At 36.3% G+C, this 16871-nt stretch overlaps 1 protein-coding gene across 1 annotated transcript in view; it reads right to left on the bottom strand.

The window, feature by feature from the left end:
* The window catches only part of CD96 (CD96 molecule), a 110568-nt gene that overhangs the window by 10210 nt on the left and 83487 nt on the right, over positions 1–16871 (bottom strand). Inside the window, 3 exon segments of the mRNA XM_057488611.1 lie at positions 3113–3145; positions 3148–3189; positions 3944–3994. Of these exon segments, the coding sequence (XP_057344594.1) occupies positions 3113–3145; positions 3148–3189; positions 3944–3994 (126 nt within the window).

The following is a 16871-nucleotide window of genomic DNA, read 5'->3' as shown; positions in this document are numbered from 1 at the left end:
CATACTCTGGGATCGTATCTATGCCTTATTCTCATTTCTGTTTTTGCATTTATTCAATTATAGTTGACCTTTGAACAATGTGGAGATTAGGAGCATGGACCCCTGCACAGTCAAAAATCTGCATATAACTTTTGACTTCCCAAAAACTTAATTACTAATAGCCTACCGTTGACTGGAAGCCTTACTGATAATATAAACAGTCAACTAACATATACTTTGTATGTTGTATGTGTTATATACTATATTCTTATAATAAAATAGCTAGAGAACAGAAAATATTAAGAAAATAATAAGGAAGAGAAAATACACTTTACAGTATTTATTGAAAAAAATCCAGGAATAAATGGACCCATGCAATTCAAACTCATATTTTTCAAGGGTCAATTGTACTTTTTACATGAATGTCTTTCTTGCTAGAAGGTGCCAGAATGTATTCTTTTTTCATTCATTATTCCAAGGTCCTTCCTGAAAAGTTCCTGACATATGGTGCCAATGAAATGTTATTTGTAAGAAAGAATAAATTAAAAAATGATGTTTTATCAATAAAAAAAAACTTTATATGTGAAATAATGGTATAGCTTTGGATTTTCTTATTTTTTAAGGAGTCATTAAATGCTTTATGGACTAGTAGTGTGTTAGGAGAAGGAAGAGTAAAAAACATTATAACATTTGAAAGCCCTAGAAGACCAAAGAAGGCCTGGCTAATACCTTTGAAGCTGTAGTACTCAAAAGACTCTCACTTCAGTGTCACCCAAGGAATGATATCCAGTGTAGATATTTTTTTATCCTTTCCTAACACCTTCACTCTTTTTCCTTCTTTCTGCCTGCTAACATTTCATCAATAGAAAGGGGAGAAGTGACAAAAGGGGAAACCTGTAGGTTTTGCTCTTCCTAGGGTCTGAGAAGGGAAGAAGTTGAAAGGAAAGAGCTGGCTAAAATTACATTGGTGGCTGATCAATGGACTGATTTTTCTAATTCATGCTGACTATATCCATACTCAACTCACCATTACATTTCCAGCAATTGAACACTGAGTCAACTGTATAAATCAAAGACTTTAAAATATTATGGATTCTAGACCAGATTAAATATAAGTATCATATTCTGGACTGTTTTACTTTTTCTCTCACATGAATGAAGAATTAAGAAATTTACAGTAGCCAAGATACAGAAGCAATGTAAATTGCTTCCATACACACACACACACACACACACACACACACACACACACACACACAGTGGGATATACTCAGTAATAAAGAAGAATGAAATTTTACTATTATGACAATATGGTTGGATCTAGGGGGTATTAAGCTAAGTGAAGTAAGTCAAACAGAGAAAGAAAAATACCATATTATTTCACTTATATGTGGAATTTTAAAAACAAAACAAATGAACAAACAAAGTAAAACATAAGCAGACTCATAGATACAGGAAACAAACTGTTGGTTACCAGAGGGGTTCTAGTTGGGGGGCTGGTGAAATAGGTGAAGGGAATAGAGAGGTACAAACTTCCAGTTATAAAATAAATAAGTTATGGGGATGTAATGTACAGCTAATAGGGAATATAGTCAACAATGTTTGAATAACTTTGTATGGTTAACAGTAACTAGACGTATCATAAGGATCATTTTGTAATGTATAAAAAGATCAAATCATTATTATGTACACTTGAAACTAACAGGATATTATATGTCTATTATACTTCAATAAAAATAAGTAATTAAATACATGACTGTAGGTGGAGACCTCATTGTCTCACTTTTATTATGCTGCTTTTCATATAGCAAAAGTCTCAAAAAATATAGGACCCCAAAATTAGATTTGAAATATTAGTTACCAGACCATTCCTATGTTTTACATGGTTTGGACTGTAGCCATGTGTACTGTCATGTTAACACTGGTTATCAGGGCTGAAGGCTTTTCCTTTTATAACACACCTGCAAGAATTTGACGTCTTCCTGATGCTCACCCTACATCAGCCCTATCAAAATCCTGAAAATACTCTAGAAGGTCTCATAGTTCTACAATACCTAATCATATGGTACATTGTATGTACAGGGGGCTAGTTCACAGTAGTTCAGACCACGAGAATACCTGTTCACAAAAGAACCAATCATACAGATGGTCAGTTCAACTGCACAAAATTCTATTCTAGCCAAGTCAAAATTCCAAGGCTCTATACTGGTAATATGGTGAGAAATAACATTTTTCTCCAAAGTTTTAGAGAAAGAAAAAAAACAAAGGGTTTTAAATGGATCTTACATCAATGCTTACAATGACTTTTTCCCAACCAAATATGGAAAATAGGACCATTCACTTTTAGGAATGTTTCAGAAGAGAAGCAGAGCTCCAGTCTTGCTCCATCTCTAAACCATGCAATTCTTTAGGCACCAATATCTTAAAGGTAGGACTGGAGTCTGCAGCTCTATTGCTGTGTTATTTACAGGACGCTCCAGTGATCTGAGGACTGTATGACCTTTGATATGTAATAAGTTGAGTGCCCAGGTGGAGAGTTCACCAGTCCAGTGAACTCTCCCTCAAGTGAAAGAGTTGATTTTGCCTCTGAATTTACAATCAAGACCTGTGCTGGGAGGATCCTAACTTTACTGAATACCTTGACCTCTTATGATATAAAACAAGGGATTACAGCTAGCATTGACAAAATTTTGTTCATTGAATGATAGGAATACTCTTTGTTTCAACAATCTCTTTCTTGCCTCAGACTATATTTTCACAGGACTGAAATATTTCTCACCACTTTTCACCTGGCTAATGCTTACGCACTTGTCAGATTTTAATTTAAATATATCCTTAGAGAGTCCTTTCCTGTTCCCCAATAAAAATCAGATCTCTCTCTCTTAGACTCTGAGAACACCTTGCACTGTATGATAGCATTTGTCACAAATAAATTTAATTGTATGATTACTTATTTACTATACATCATCTCTACTAGATTACTACTTTCAGGAGGCCAGCCTACTGTAAATGTATGTATGCTGTATCCTCAGCAACTGGCACAGTGCCTGGCCAATGGTAGGCATTCAATAAATATTTGTTGAGTGAACAAAACAGGGAACTACAAAAATATAAATGGTAAGTAACTCATCAGTGATATGGATGTGGTTATTTTTAGTGGATCCTTTGGCATTTCTGAAAGTATTCTGCCTGTACTGGTGAAGACATCACCTAAGAGTATAAAGGGGATATCTGTACTGATCTAATAGCCATCTCAGCCTCATGAAGTGGTCTAACATCATGATGGGATTTCACTTGCTATTAGGAAGAGCTCAGTTTGAATGGCTTAAATGCTTCTAAAATACTATGTCTACTTATATAGAACAAAGCCTAAGATACTAGGATCTGTCTAATAGAATGCAACTTCCTATTAGTTTAAAGAAAAAAGAACACACAACAGCACACAACAAAATGATATTTTCTAAAGACTGTCTGTGGGAAACTTAAGCGATTCTGGGATAATGTTTTATGTTGGGGTCATACAAAGATGAGACCTATCCCTATTCTCTCAGGGTCCAGCTAACCAAAATACTGATTCTCTCTACTCTAATGTGTTTGGTAAGGTCAATAAAAATTCCTTTGCAACATTCTAGTAGGCAACTCCATGTTGAAAATTATTCCATTTCCTAATGGACAATAAAAACTTAAATGCATTTTTTGTTGATTTAATCAGTCAAAAAATGCTATTACATAGGTTTCATTTTGAAATAAAATAGAGGAAAAGCCAAGACTTCATCTCTATCTTCTTTGAATGACTAGGAAGAGTTCTGCTTCCTTCGGTGTCATTTTCATCATCATTGTCATTATCATCATCAAGGTGATTTTAAATATCTGAGATTGGCTTCTTATCAGTTGTTTTTCTATCTCTGCCAAAACATATGAGACTACTATTGTCCCTGACCCTAAATCTCCCCCAAATACTCACCTGTACCTGAGGGGGATGGACTATATGTTTCACTGGGCACCAATGAAGCTGCTAAAAGAAGAAGATATTGAAAGAGTCAATCTTTATAACATTAGTTATTTTGTTGTCTCTTCTTTATCTTTAGTTGAAGCTAGTAATTATGGGAAAAGGATATTAATGAATACTTACAGCAACACCATTGAATTATTCTGTAGCACATTACAATGTTCCAAACTAATATGGGTATTAAGGGAATGTTTGCGGTCTAGATGTTTTAAATAGGGAAGGTTTTGATTTCAGCCAGTTAGAGGCAAGAAGAAAGAACAGAAAGAAAACACTAGGAGAAGTTCCTCTTGCCACAGAGTGGGTTGTGACTGTACTCATGCCCACCCCATAGATGAGCTAAAAGACTGGGAGAGAATGACAACCCAGGTATGTTATGGTGGCCTTTAGTCAAGAAAAGGTAGAACACTGAAGTGTTCAGTAGAACATGGATGAGAAAGAATAGTTTTTTGTAAGCTGACTTTCTTGTTCAACTGTGAAAGCTCAACTGTGCCAACAGTGAATTATCAGACCCCTGTGGTGACAGACCTTGTTAGCTGCTGGGTGAATCCTCTTGACGCATTCGGAGGCAAACCTTTCCCTTGAGTGGATGGCAGCAAACTCAGGAAGCACATATAGATTTTGAAATAGATCTATCAACTCATTTTGTTTAGTTCCCCATCTCTGGCAAGAAAGATCCACTTCTTGGCAGGATCCGCATATCTGTATTTGATAACAGGCCTGTAATGTAGTGTAAAATAGAATAAATGTAGCAGTACATGGTTACAATCAGTGGAAAGACATCATGCTCACTTATTTAAAACATTAGCATATAAGATTTTCTGAGTTAGTGCTTTCTTGAGTGTCAAGACCAGAAGAAGCAGAAGCAAAGTAAAACAAAACAAACATTAAAGAGCCCCTTCACCCTCCCCTTTCATGGTTTCCCCTTAGATGCCAACAGCAGTTGCAGCTGCAAAGGTATGTTATCCGGCCCTTCAAAAGAGGTCTAAGTCAGTGCTCCCTAGGGATTGCTTACAGGGCTGTCTGGGGTACTTATTTTCTACTTAGGGTAACCCCAAAGATAAGGATGATTTTCTACAAAGCTATTTTGAATTTGACCAGGTCAGGGAAATATTCTTATCTTCAATATAATTTTCTTATCTTCCACACGTGATCTTGACAATTTTTTTTTATTCTAGACAGAATACCAAGGTTTACATATGATGATGGACTAAGCATTTTTTTAGTGCCCATTTTTAATGGCTAAGCCATTAAGTCAGGAATTTGATTGACAAAAAAACAACTAATTTAAAGAAATTGGAACCCAGTATTTTTACCTAAATTATGGAGAAGGCAATTTGTTCTGGACAATTTTGTGGGTTTTTTTTTTCCCCAATATGGTATCTTCCTTTACTTCTTACTTGCAGGGCTTTATTTCATATTTCTTCAAAGTCTGTTTGCAAGAAAGGGTGTGATAAGTTAATTTAAGCTAAGATAAATGGCTGAACAAGTGCTATCACTTTGAGGGAAATGGGCATTAAAAGTTTGGTCATTTCATATTTATTATCAGCAAGTCAATGTAGAACATTTTTTAATGATAAGGTGCAAGTAGATATTCACAGTTTTTTTGCCAAATGAGGAGTGCCAGTCTTTTCTGGTCAATTCTGATGTTCCCCAGACAAAATAACCAAGCATAGCATAATTTTAGGAGATGAGATACCATCAGCATGATCCATCCAAATTAAAAAAATGGCAATACTTCAAATCACTCAAATTATTTGAATTTCACGTAAAACGTCTTCTTAGACTTTCAGGAACTTTTAAAGTGTAAAAGGTTTCCTCAAAAAATATATGATAAAATTAAATTACAAAATCCACTTTAGCAAAGTATGGAGACTTTGTTCTAATTTTGGCTTTAAGATTAAAAAAAAAAACATCAGTTGAAAAATATAGTGGGGAGTGTGGTGAGAGAGGTGAAATTAAAAGAGCTTCAAGCTGATGAATTCAAACTGTCTGAAAATACTTAAATAATGTAAAGGAAAACTTCAAGAGGAAATATATATTACAAGTAAGAGTCTTTAGCAAGACAAAGAAATGAGCAATTCTTGTTTCAATTGCTCCCATGTGGAAGAGCCTTCCTGAAAAATGCTTGTTTATAGAGTCCCCAGTAAGATAAAGTTGGCTTCCTCCAACAATTCATCTTTTACTAACACACGATTTCTCTAAAAGGTTATCCACGCTAGATATCCAATTTTCAGAATGTGTTCCACATTAGCTACTCTGTCTGCCATTGTTAAGTCTCCTTGAGAGTCTCTCAGCAAAATTATGTTGCTATTGTCTTTTGATTGATTGAAACATTTTGTGTTCTTTGAGCCATTATTATGTTTGGTAAGTACATGAGTTAATTCTCCTTTACATCCTTTGAGAACTCATTTTCATTAAAATCCATGAATGAACACTACTTTGATATTTGGATGATAAAACACGAGCTTGATGGCCACCTTCCTCTAGTATATTACCACTATCACTCTAAAGTATGAACACAGCAGTATTGTGCTGTTGGAGTTCCTCAAGTAAATTTTGATGTCCTTCCTTGAGTATAACATTGGCTTTTTCCATGATTTCTTTAAATTTAGTTTTGATAAAGCTTATTCAATAAGGAAACTATGTGAAGTAGCATACCATTCTACCATAAAAGAGTACTTCTCTTCTGGGGTTAAATCTGGATCAACTTTCATAGCAAAATATTTCTATTATAGTTGCAATAAATTTTTGACATTCATCAGTAACCAGTTTATATTTGTCAGTCATATTATGACATGTTGGGCATCTTTTTCCTTTGTAGGAAAATCCACTTAGTGTCATATCAAAGTCTAATTATTTGAAGTTTTACAGTTGCTCTTTTGATAAAACCACAGATAATCTCTGCTATTCTTAAAGGGCTATTTATGGAAACTGAACTTCTCTGGAATTCTGGTATCATTTTAAGATGTAAAGACTTTTTATTGGCTATCCAGTGTTCTTTAAGACACTGAGTTCTGCTCTCCTTGCTTGTGTCCTAGAATAACAACATAGGTGGCAAGCAATATCCAGAGATGGATAAGTAAGATCCAGAGAATATACAGGGGTCTCAGTGATCTTGGTCTTCTGCCTCATCCTCCTCTTCAGGATAAACATGTGCTGGGCCAGCACCACCCCTTCCACTGGGATGTACATGCTGGCACTAGTTAGCATGTCCAGTCTTGCCATGACCATTCAGTCCACAGATGAGAGCCTCATGTGCCTCCTGTCCACGAAGGGAAGATGACACTCATGTGCTTTGTAAATGCAGAGCTTATGTGCTAGCTGTGGAGAAACACACGAAGCCCCCAGAAGTTGGTATTTAGTGGAAGCTAGAACTTTAAATCAGAGGAATAAATCTTTAATTTAAGACTAACCTAATCAGGAATTAGAAAATAGAATGGGAGAATATAGTGTTTTAGAGAAGAGGAAAATGGAATGAGACATAATCTAAGACAAGATTTTAGAATCTGAGGGCCAAAGTGGTGAGAATCAGTATCCTAGGCTAGAGGGATGTAGAGGAACTGCACAGATTACCATATACCCTGAAGGGGCAGTGGGCCCCACACTGCAGAAGGTCCTGGAATGGCTGTGTCCCTGCCATTGACCCACAATCCCTCAACTCTAGCCTCTCCATCACCTTCTGTTTATGGAAAACAGAAGGAGTTTCCATAAATTATTAGGCATAATTACCAAGAAACTGAGGGGAAGCAGGAATAAGCAATGCATTTGTAAAATTTAGGAAGAAGAGTAAGAAAATTTTGAAGAATAAGGAATTTATGGTCAAAGAACAAAATAAAGTCCCTACGTGAGGTCATAAGAGGTACTCTGCAGCCCAGGTGTGTGTGTGTGTGTGTGTGTGTGTGTGTGTGTGTGTGTCCCCATGAGTGTGGGTATGTGCTTGTGGTGATGGTGTTTGTTGATTTTGGTAACGGGGCCAACTGGAAGTACAGGGGCCCTGGAGATGTATATCACCTTTCTGCCTATCTATCAGACAGACTAATTTTCAAAGTGAGACTTTGAGCTCTAATGGTCTAGATGGATACTAGGGAAAATCAGAAAGAAAAAACAAATTAGGCTTCAGTTTTATGCTCCCTGGCCTGATCACATGAGTGTCAAGATGAAAATGTGTCCCAGGAATGTTATTAACCTTATACATTTGGGTATTCCGATCGTCAGATTTGGTATCCCCATTTCATAGGTGGTTAAAGTAAATACTCATTTCTGTTGTAGACTGTAGGAAACTTGGAAGCTGAACTAGGATTAGATTCGAATATGCTTGAATCCCAGCCTAAATCTCTTCAAGTTGATAAAATGACAACAGAAGAATATATTAAAACATATAAATTAGAGTAAATGCAATCTTCTGGTGACATCCAAATGTATAAATTACACAAAATGCATGTATAAGCGAATATCCCATAGGACATGTTCACATACAGCAAGGGCCCAAGAATTGCTGCTGGTGGGGGTTTATTCCACCAGAAATCAATCCATTATCATTCTTTTTTCGCCTCTGAAGATTTCAAAAATCTGTTGAAATAAACATCCTGGAAGAAAAAAAATCCCATTACCAACATCTGTCATGAATCTTGCCAAATGCATCATGTAATATTGGATGTCACATTACAGTCCAACCCAACGAGTAGAAACATGTTTCAAAAATAGTTTGGGAGTGAGCAATCAATATTAACTTGTTGGACTCTAATGTGTTTTTTTGAATGATTATAAATAGAGCAACTCACTGCAGGGAATTTTTTCTCTAAGCTTATGGATAAAAAAAAATGTCAACTAGTTAACAAGATCTGATTTTTGCTTAGGTAAGAATGTGGGTGTTCACTGCCAGAAAAGTTTGTTGGGTTTCAGAATCCCTTCCTAGACTTCACAGTTTCTAAGGTTATTTTTATGGTAAGAATGATAAAGAGGTATCTGAGAATCAATGAAGTTTTCAAGCAGGGAAGGACAGAAATTATGAAAGACTACAATAATAATCTATTAATAGACATCTGTTAAAAAGAACAAAAAACATAAATGGGTAAGTTATGAAGAACTTTGAAGCAAGACCCTTTCTGTTTTCCTGTTTCTGGGGAAGAAAGTACCTTGGGTGGATTCTATGCTTCATATTGATATGATTCTTTTGAGGAAAAGGATTTCATTTTTATTCTTGGCACATATAATGTTGTAATAACAATTCAAGAAAGATAAACAGAAAGTTCAAAAATTCCAGTTAATCAGATCTTTTCTGTGTGTGTGCATGTGTGTGTGTGTGTGTGTGTGTGTGTGTGTTTTCCTCATTATCCTTGCCCATATGTACATTTGTTCTTTCAATTGTTCAATATTTGTTGAGTAAACACAGTATCCCTGCCACAGCTACAGACTTAAGGATACTACAGTAACAAGACAGAAAACGGTTTAGGTCTGTTTTGCTGTGTATTTTACATTCTAGTATAATTTCAATAAAGAATCAAATAAATAAAATAAACAAAGGAAGATGTCAAACACCAAGTATTATGCTGAGAATTAAACAACTATGGGAACATTTATTTATAATCACAGCACAAATTTAAGTTGGACTTCAGCTTTTTCCAATAACATTATCCAATTAACTTTTATTCTCATTGCTACATGAATGTCCCCCCTAAAATCAACAAATGTTAAATCATTTACCTAGTTAGCAACATTGTTGAGAACTAACTATATGCCAGGAATTATCTTAGGCCCTGGTGATACAGGTAAACAAACAAAGATCTCTGGAACTTACTGGTATTATAGTATCTATTCCACATTCTCTTATTAGACATGTTTTTCTGTAGCATCCCTTCACCCTCATTCATACACAGATCTTGGGTTACTCTAAGTCCCTGCCTCATTCCTTGTATGCCCATTCAAAAACAGTGTTCTGAACGTTGTGTCTTTCATTCACTTAAATAGTCTTAAATTTTTTTATCACATTTTATGCCTAAACCAGATGGTATTTGGTTGTGCATGCTTTGAAATTTTCTTTAAAAACATTCCACATATTGTCCTCTGGCATTTACTTTTTGATTCAGCAACACAATGTTATTAAGATTCACTCATGCTACTGTATGTGGCTTTCAGTATCTCAGTTTTCTATGCTCTATAACATTTTGTTATATGACAATGTAACTATTTTCCTGGCTATCACCATTTCAATTATTTACAGTTTCTGTTATTATGTATAGTGTGTTTACCCTGATATTTGTTTATATACCTCCTATGTCCACAAACAAGTTTGTGTGTGTGGGGGGGAGTATATATCTAGGAGTACAGTGGTGGGATGGCAGAGTACAAAAATTACCCAGCATTAAAACATAACACCAAAGTGATGGAAAGCAATAGTACCAATGTACAAAATTGTAGTGATCTATATCCCATAAAATGCTTGGCAGTTCCAGACTTCTTGATTTTTGCCAGTTGATTGCATGTGAATGGTTATCTTATTCTGTCTCCATTTGCATTTCCTGATGTAAGAGAGGTCAAACATCTCTTCAGATGTTTTCTGGCCACTGGTGAGTCATCCTTTGTGATGTGCCTCTCTGCTCATTTTTAAGTGCTTTTTGTCTTCTTAAAAATTGACTTGTATAGGCATTCCTCATATACTCTTTATATAAAGTTCTGACCCTTTATCAATTATATATTCTTAATCATTTTGCAATTACATCTGTGGCAAATGTTTTCTCCCACATTACAGCTTACCTCTTTTATTTTCTTTTTTTAAAATTTTTAAAATTTTATTTTGTTATCATTAATCTACAATTACATGAAGAACATTATGTTTACTAGGCTCCCCCCTTCACCAAGTCCCCCCCCACACCCCATTACAGTCACTGTCCATCAGCATAGTAAGATGCTGTAGAATTACTACTTGTCTTCTCTGTGTTGTACAGCCCTCCCCATGCCATCCCCCCACATTATACATGCTAATCGTAATGTCCCCTTTCTTTATCCCCACCCTTATCCCTCCCTACCCTCCCATTCTCCCCAGTCCTTTCCTTTTGGTAACTGTTAGTCCATTCTTGGGTTCTGTGATTCTGCTGCTGTTTTGTTCCTTCAGTTTTTCTTTGTTCTTATACTCCACAGATGAGTGAAATCATTTGGTATTTCTCTTTCTCCGCCTGGCTTATTTCACTGAGCATAATACCCTCTAGCTCCATCCATGTTGTTGCAAATGGTAGGATTTGTTTTCTTTTTATGTATGAATAATATTCCATTGGGTATATGTACCACATCTTCTTTATCCATTCATCTACTGATGGACACTTAGGTTGCTTCCATTTCTTGCCTATTGTAAATAGTGCTGCAATAAACATAGGGGTGCATCTGTCTTTTTCAAACTGGAGTGCTGCATTCTTAGGGTAAATTCCTAGAAGTGCAATTCCTGGGTCAAATGGTATTTCTATTTTGAGCTTTTTGAGGAACCTCCATACTGCTTTCCACAATGGTTGAACTAATTTACATTCCCACCAGCAGTGTAGGAGGGTTCCCCTTTCTCCACAACCTTGCCAACATTTGTTGTTGTTTGTCTTTTGGATGATAGCCATCCTTACTGGTGTGAGGTGATATCTCATTGTGGTTTTAATTTGCATTTCTCTGATGACTAGCAATGTGGAGCACCTTTTCATGTGTCTGTTTGCCATCTGAATTTCTTCTTTGGAGAACTGTCTGTTTAGCTCCTCGGCCCATTTTTTAATTAGATTATTTGCTTTTTGTTTGTTGAGGTGCATGAGCTCTTTATATATTTTGGATGTCAACCCTTTATTGGATCTGTCATTTACGAATATATTCTCCCATACTGTAGGGTACCTTTCTGTTCTATTGATGGTGTCCTTTGCTGTACAGAAGCTTTTCAGCTTGATATAGTTCCACTTGTTCATTTTTGCTTTTGTTTCCCCTGCCTGGAGAGATGTGTTCATGAAGAAGTCGCTCATGTTTATGTCCAAGAGATTTTTGCCTATGTTTTTTTCTAACAGTTTTATGGTTTCATGACTTAGATTCAAGTCTTTGATCCATTTTGAATTTACTTTTGTGTATGGGGTAAGACAGTGATCCAGTTTCATTCTCTTACATGTAGCTGTCCATTTTTGCCAGTATCATCTATTGAAGAGACTGTCATTTCCCCATTGTATGCCCATGGCTCCTTTATCATATATTAATTGACCATATATGTTTGGGTTAATGTCTGGAGTCTCTAATCTGTTCCACTGGTCTGTGGCTCTGTTCTTGTGCCAGTACCAAATTGTCTTGATTACTGTGGCTTTGCAGTAGAGCTTGAAGTTGGGGAGTGAGATCCCCCCCACTTTATTCTTCCTTCTCAGGATTGCTTTGGCTATTCAGGGTCTTTGGTGTTTCCATATGAATTTTTGAACTATTTGTTCCAGTTCATTGAAGAATGCTGTTGGTAATTTGATAGGGATTGCATCGAATCTGTATATTGGTTTGGGCAGGATGGCCATTTTGATGATATTCATTCTTCCTAGCCATGAGCATGGGATGAGTTTCCATATGTTAGTGTTCTCTTTAATTTCTCTTAAGAGTGTCTTATAGTTTTCAGGTATAGATCTTTTACTTCCTTGGTTAGGTTTATTCCTAGGTATTTTATTCTTTTTGATGCAATTGTGAATGGAATTATTTTCCTGATTTCTCTTTCTATTAGTTCATTGTTAGTGTATAGGAAAGCCACAGATTTCTGTGTGTTAATTTTGTATCCTGCAACTTTGCTGAATTCTGATATTAGTTCTAGTTGTTTTGGAGTGGAGTCATTAGGATTTTTTATGTACAATATCATGTCATCTGCAAATAGTGACAGTTTGACTTCTTCTATACCAAACTGTATTTTCCTTTTATTTATTTGTTTTGTCCAATTGCCATGGCTAGGACCTTCAATACTTTGTTGAATAACAGTGGGGAGAGTTGGCATCCCTTTCTTGTTCCCGAACTCAGAGGAAAAGCTTTCAGCTTCTCGCTGTTCAGTATGATGTTGGCTGTGGGTTTATCATATATAGCCTTTATTTTGTTGAAGTACCCTCTATGCCCATTTAGATGGAGTTTTTATCATGAATGGATGTTGAATTTTGTTGAATGCTTTTTCAGCATCTGTGGAGATAGTCATGTGTTTTTTGTCCTTTTTATTTATGTGGTGGATGATGTTGATGGATTTTTGAATGTTGTACCTTCCTTGCATCCCTGGGATGAATCCCACTTGGTCATGGTGTATGATCCTTTTGATGTATTTTTGAATTCGGTTTGCTAATATTTTGTTTATCTTTGCCTGATTTTGGTATTAGAGTGATGTTGGCTTCATAGAATGAGTTTGGGAGTATTCCCTCCTCTTCTATTTTTTGGAAAACTTTAAGGAGAATGGGTATTATGGCTTCTCTGTATGTCTGATAAAATTCCGCAGTAAATCCATCTGGCCCAGGGTTTTGCTCTTGGGTAGTTTTTTGATTACTGCTTCTATTTCGTTACTGATAATTGGTTTGTTTAGATTTTCTATTTCTTCCTTGGTCAGTCTTGGAAGGTTGTATTTTTCTAGGAAGTTTTCCATTTTTTCTAGCTTTTCCAGCTTGTTAGCATATAGGTTTTCATAGTATTCTCTTATAATTCTTTGTATTTCTGTGGGGTCTGTTGTGATTTTTCCTTTCTCATTTCTGATTCTGTTGATGTGTGTTGATTCTGGCTAGAGGCTTATCTATTTTGTTTATTTTCTCAAAGAAACAGCTCTTGGTTTCATCGATTTTTTCTATTGTTTTATTCTTCTCAATTTTATTTATTTCTTCTCTGATCTTTATTATGTCCCTCCTTCTGCTTACTTTAGGCCTCATTTGTTATTCTTTTTCCAATTTTGATAATTGTGATATTGGACTATTCATTTGGGGTTGTTCTTCCTTTTTTTAAATATGCCTGGATTGCTATATACTTTCCTCTTGAGACTGCTTTCGCTGCATCCCACAGAAATTGGGGCTTTGTGTTGTTGTTGACATTTGCTTCCATATATTGCTTGATCTCTATTTTAATTTGGTCATTGATCCATTGATTATTTAGGAGCATGTTGTTAAGCCTCCACGTGTTTGTGGGCCTTTTTGCTTTCTTTGTACAATTTATTTCTAGTTTTATACCTTTGTGGTCTGAAAAGTTGGTTGGTAGAATTTCAATCTTTTTGAATTTACTGAGGCTCTTTTTGTGGCCTAGTATGTGTTCTATTCTGGAGAATGTTCCATGTGCACTTGAGAAGAATGTATATCCTGTTGATTTTGAATGTAGAGTTCTATAGATGTCTGTTCGGTCCATCTGTTCTAGTGTGTTGTTCAGTGCCTCTATGTCCTGATTTATTTTCTGTCTTGTGGATCTGTCCTTTGGAGTGAGTGGTGTGTTGAAGTCTCCTAAAATGAGTGCATTGCATTCTATTTCCTCCTTTAATTCTGTTAGTATTTGTTTCACATATGCTGGTGCTCCTATGTTGGGTGCATATATATTTATAATGGTTATATTCTCTTGTTGGACTGACCCCTTTATCATTATGTAGTGTCCTTCTTTATCTCTTGTTACTTTCTTTGTTTTGAAGTCTATTTTGTCTGATACTAGTACTGCAACCCCTGCTTTCTTCTCTCTGTTGTTTGCCTGAAATATGTTTTTCCATCCCTGGACTTTTAGTCTGTGCATGTCTTTGGGTTTGAGGTGAGTTTCTTGTAAGCAACATATGGATGGGTCTTGCTTTTTTATCCATTCTATTACTCTGTCTTTTGATTGGTTCATTCAGTCCATTTACATTTAGGGTGATTATTGAAAGATATGTACTTATTGCCATTGCAGGCTTTAGATTTGTAGTTACCAAAGGTTCAAGGTTAGCTTCCTTAGTATCTTACTGTCTAACTTAACTCACTTATTGCGCTGTTATTAACACTGTCTGATGATTCTTTATTTCTCTCCCTTCTTATTCCTCCTCCTCCATTCTTTATATGTTGGGTGTTTTATTCGGTGCTCTTTTGTGTTTCCTTTGACTGCTTTTGTGGGTAGTTGATTTTATTTTTTGCCTTTAGTTAGTATTTGGTTGTTCTGCTTTCTCTGCTGTGATTTTATTTTCTCTGGTGACATCTATTTAGCCTTAGGAGTGCTCCCATCTAGAGCAGTACCTCTAAAATACCCTGTAGAGGTGGTTTGTGGGAGGCAAATTCCCTTAACTTTTCCTTGTCTGGGAATTGTTTAATCTCTCCTTCATAATTAAATGATAATCATGCTGGATATAGTATTCTTGGTTCAAGGCCCTTCTGTTTCATTGCATTAAATATATCATTCCATTCTCTTCTGGCCTGTAAGGTTTCTGTTGAGAAGTCTGATGATAGCGTGATGGGTTTTCCTTTGTAGGTGACCTTTTTCCTCTCTCTAGCTGCCTTTAAAACTCTGTCCTTGTCCTTGATCTTTGCCATCTCAATTATTATGTGTCTTGGTGTTGTCCTCTTTGGGTCCATTCTGTTGGGAGTTCTGTGTACTTCTGTGGTCTGAGTGACTATTTCCTCCCCCAGTTTGGGGAAGTTTTCAGCAAATATTTCTTCAAATACACTTTCTATCCCTTTTTCTCTCTCTTCTTCTTCTTGTACCCCGATAATGTGGATATTGCTCCTTTTGGATTGGTCACATAGTTCTCTCAATATTATTTCATCCCTGGAAATCCTTCTATCTTTCTCTGCATCAGCTTCTATGCGATCCTGTTCTCTGGTTCCATCAATGGCCTCTTGCATTTCATCCATTCTGCTTTTAAATCCTTCCAGAGATTGTGTTATTTCTGTAGTCTCTCTCCCTACTTTGTCCATTAGCTCTTGCATTTTTCTCTGCAGCTCCATCAGCATAGTTATGACCTTTATTTTGAATTCCTTTTCAGGGAGATTGGTTAGGTCTATCTCTCCAAGCTCCTTCTCAGGGGTTATCTCTGTGATTTTGGTCTGGATCAAATTCTTCTGCCTTTTCATTGTGATAGAAGTAGTTGTGGGGAGGTGGCATGTGTGTCACCTGGGAGAACATTCCTTCTTGCTAGTTTGTGGCCTTCCTCTCCTGGAAGAACGGCAACCCCTAGCAGTTTGTGCTGGGCAGCTGTGCGCAGATGGGGTCTCTGATTCCTGCCTGGCTGCTGTGAAGGAAACTCTGTGCACGGTTGCCCCTTCGTGAGTCGCTGGGTTCTCGCAGGTGTAGATGTAGCCTGGCTGTTGTCCTGTATATTCTGGTCTCTCTTTTAGGGATAGTTGTATTTGTTGTATTTTCAAAAATATATATGGTTTTGAGAGGAGATTTCCACTGCTCTACTCACCCTGCCATCTTGGCTCCTCTCCCTTTTTAATTTTCTTTAAGGCATCTTTTGATGGAAATAATTTTCTTAATTTTGTTGTATTCTAATTCTCAGTTATTTTTATGGTGCCTCATATCTTTTATTCAGCCCTTCTCTTCCCTGAAGCCAGGAACAAATTCAACTTTTTTTATTATGTGTTTTAACGTTTTGGTTTTGACATAGAAATCTTATAGTATATGGAGTTTATTTTAGTGTAATGTGCATGGCAGAGTTAGATTTTAACACTTTTTCTCTCATAAATAATCACTGTTTTTAGGTCCATTTGCTGAACAGTCTGTTCTGTCCACAGGAATCTGCCAAGCCACCTTACAGGTATATCCACCTTACATTAACCGTGGATTTCACTGTGTGCCCTCTCTTCCCATACTATCTTCTCAGTTCTTGCATTTAGGCACTGCATTTGCTGGTGTTTACTATGTTATCAACATATTTATTAAGAGAAATGTTACATTAAATGACAAAGGGTCATACCCAGACTAATGAACATGT

The sequence above is a fragment of the Manis pentadactyla genome, chromosome 1, assembly GCF_030020395.1.
Source record: "Manis pentadactyla isolate mManPen7 chromosome 1, mManPen7.hap1, whole genome shotgun sequence".
In the NCBI taxonomy this organism is placed as follows: Eukaryota; Metazoa; Chordata; class Mammalia; order Pholidota; family Manidae; genus Manis; species Manis pentadactyla.
Note: the sequence above shows the minus strand (reverse complement) of the source record. Positions and strands in the feature narration are given on the sequence as shown.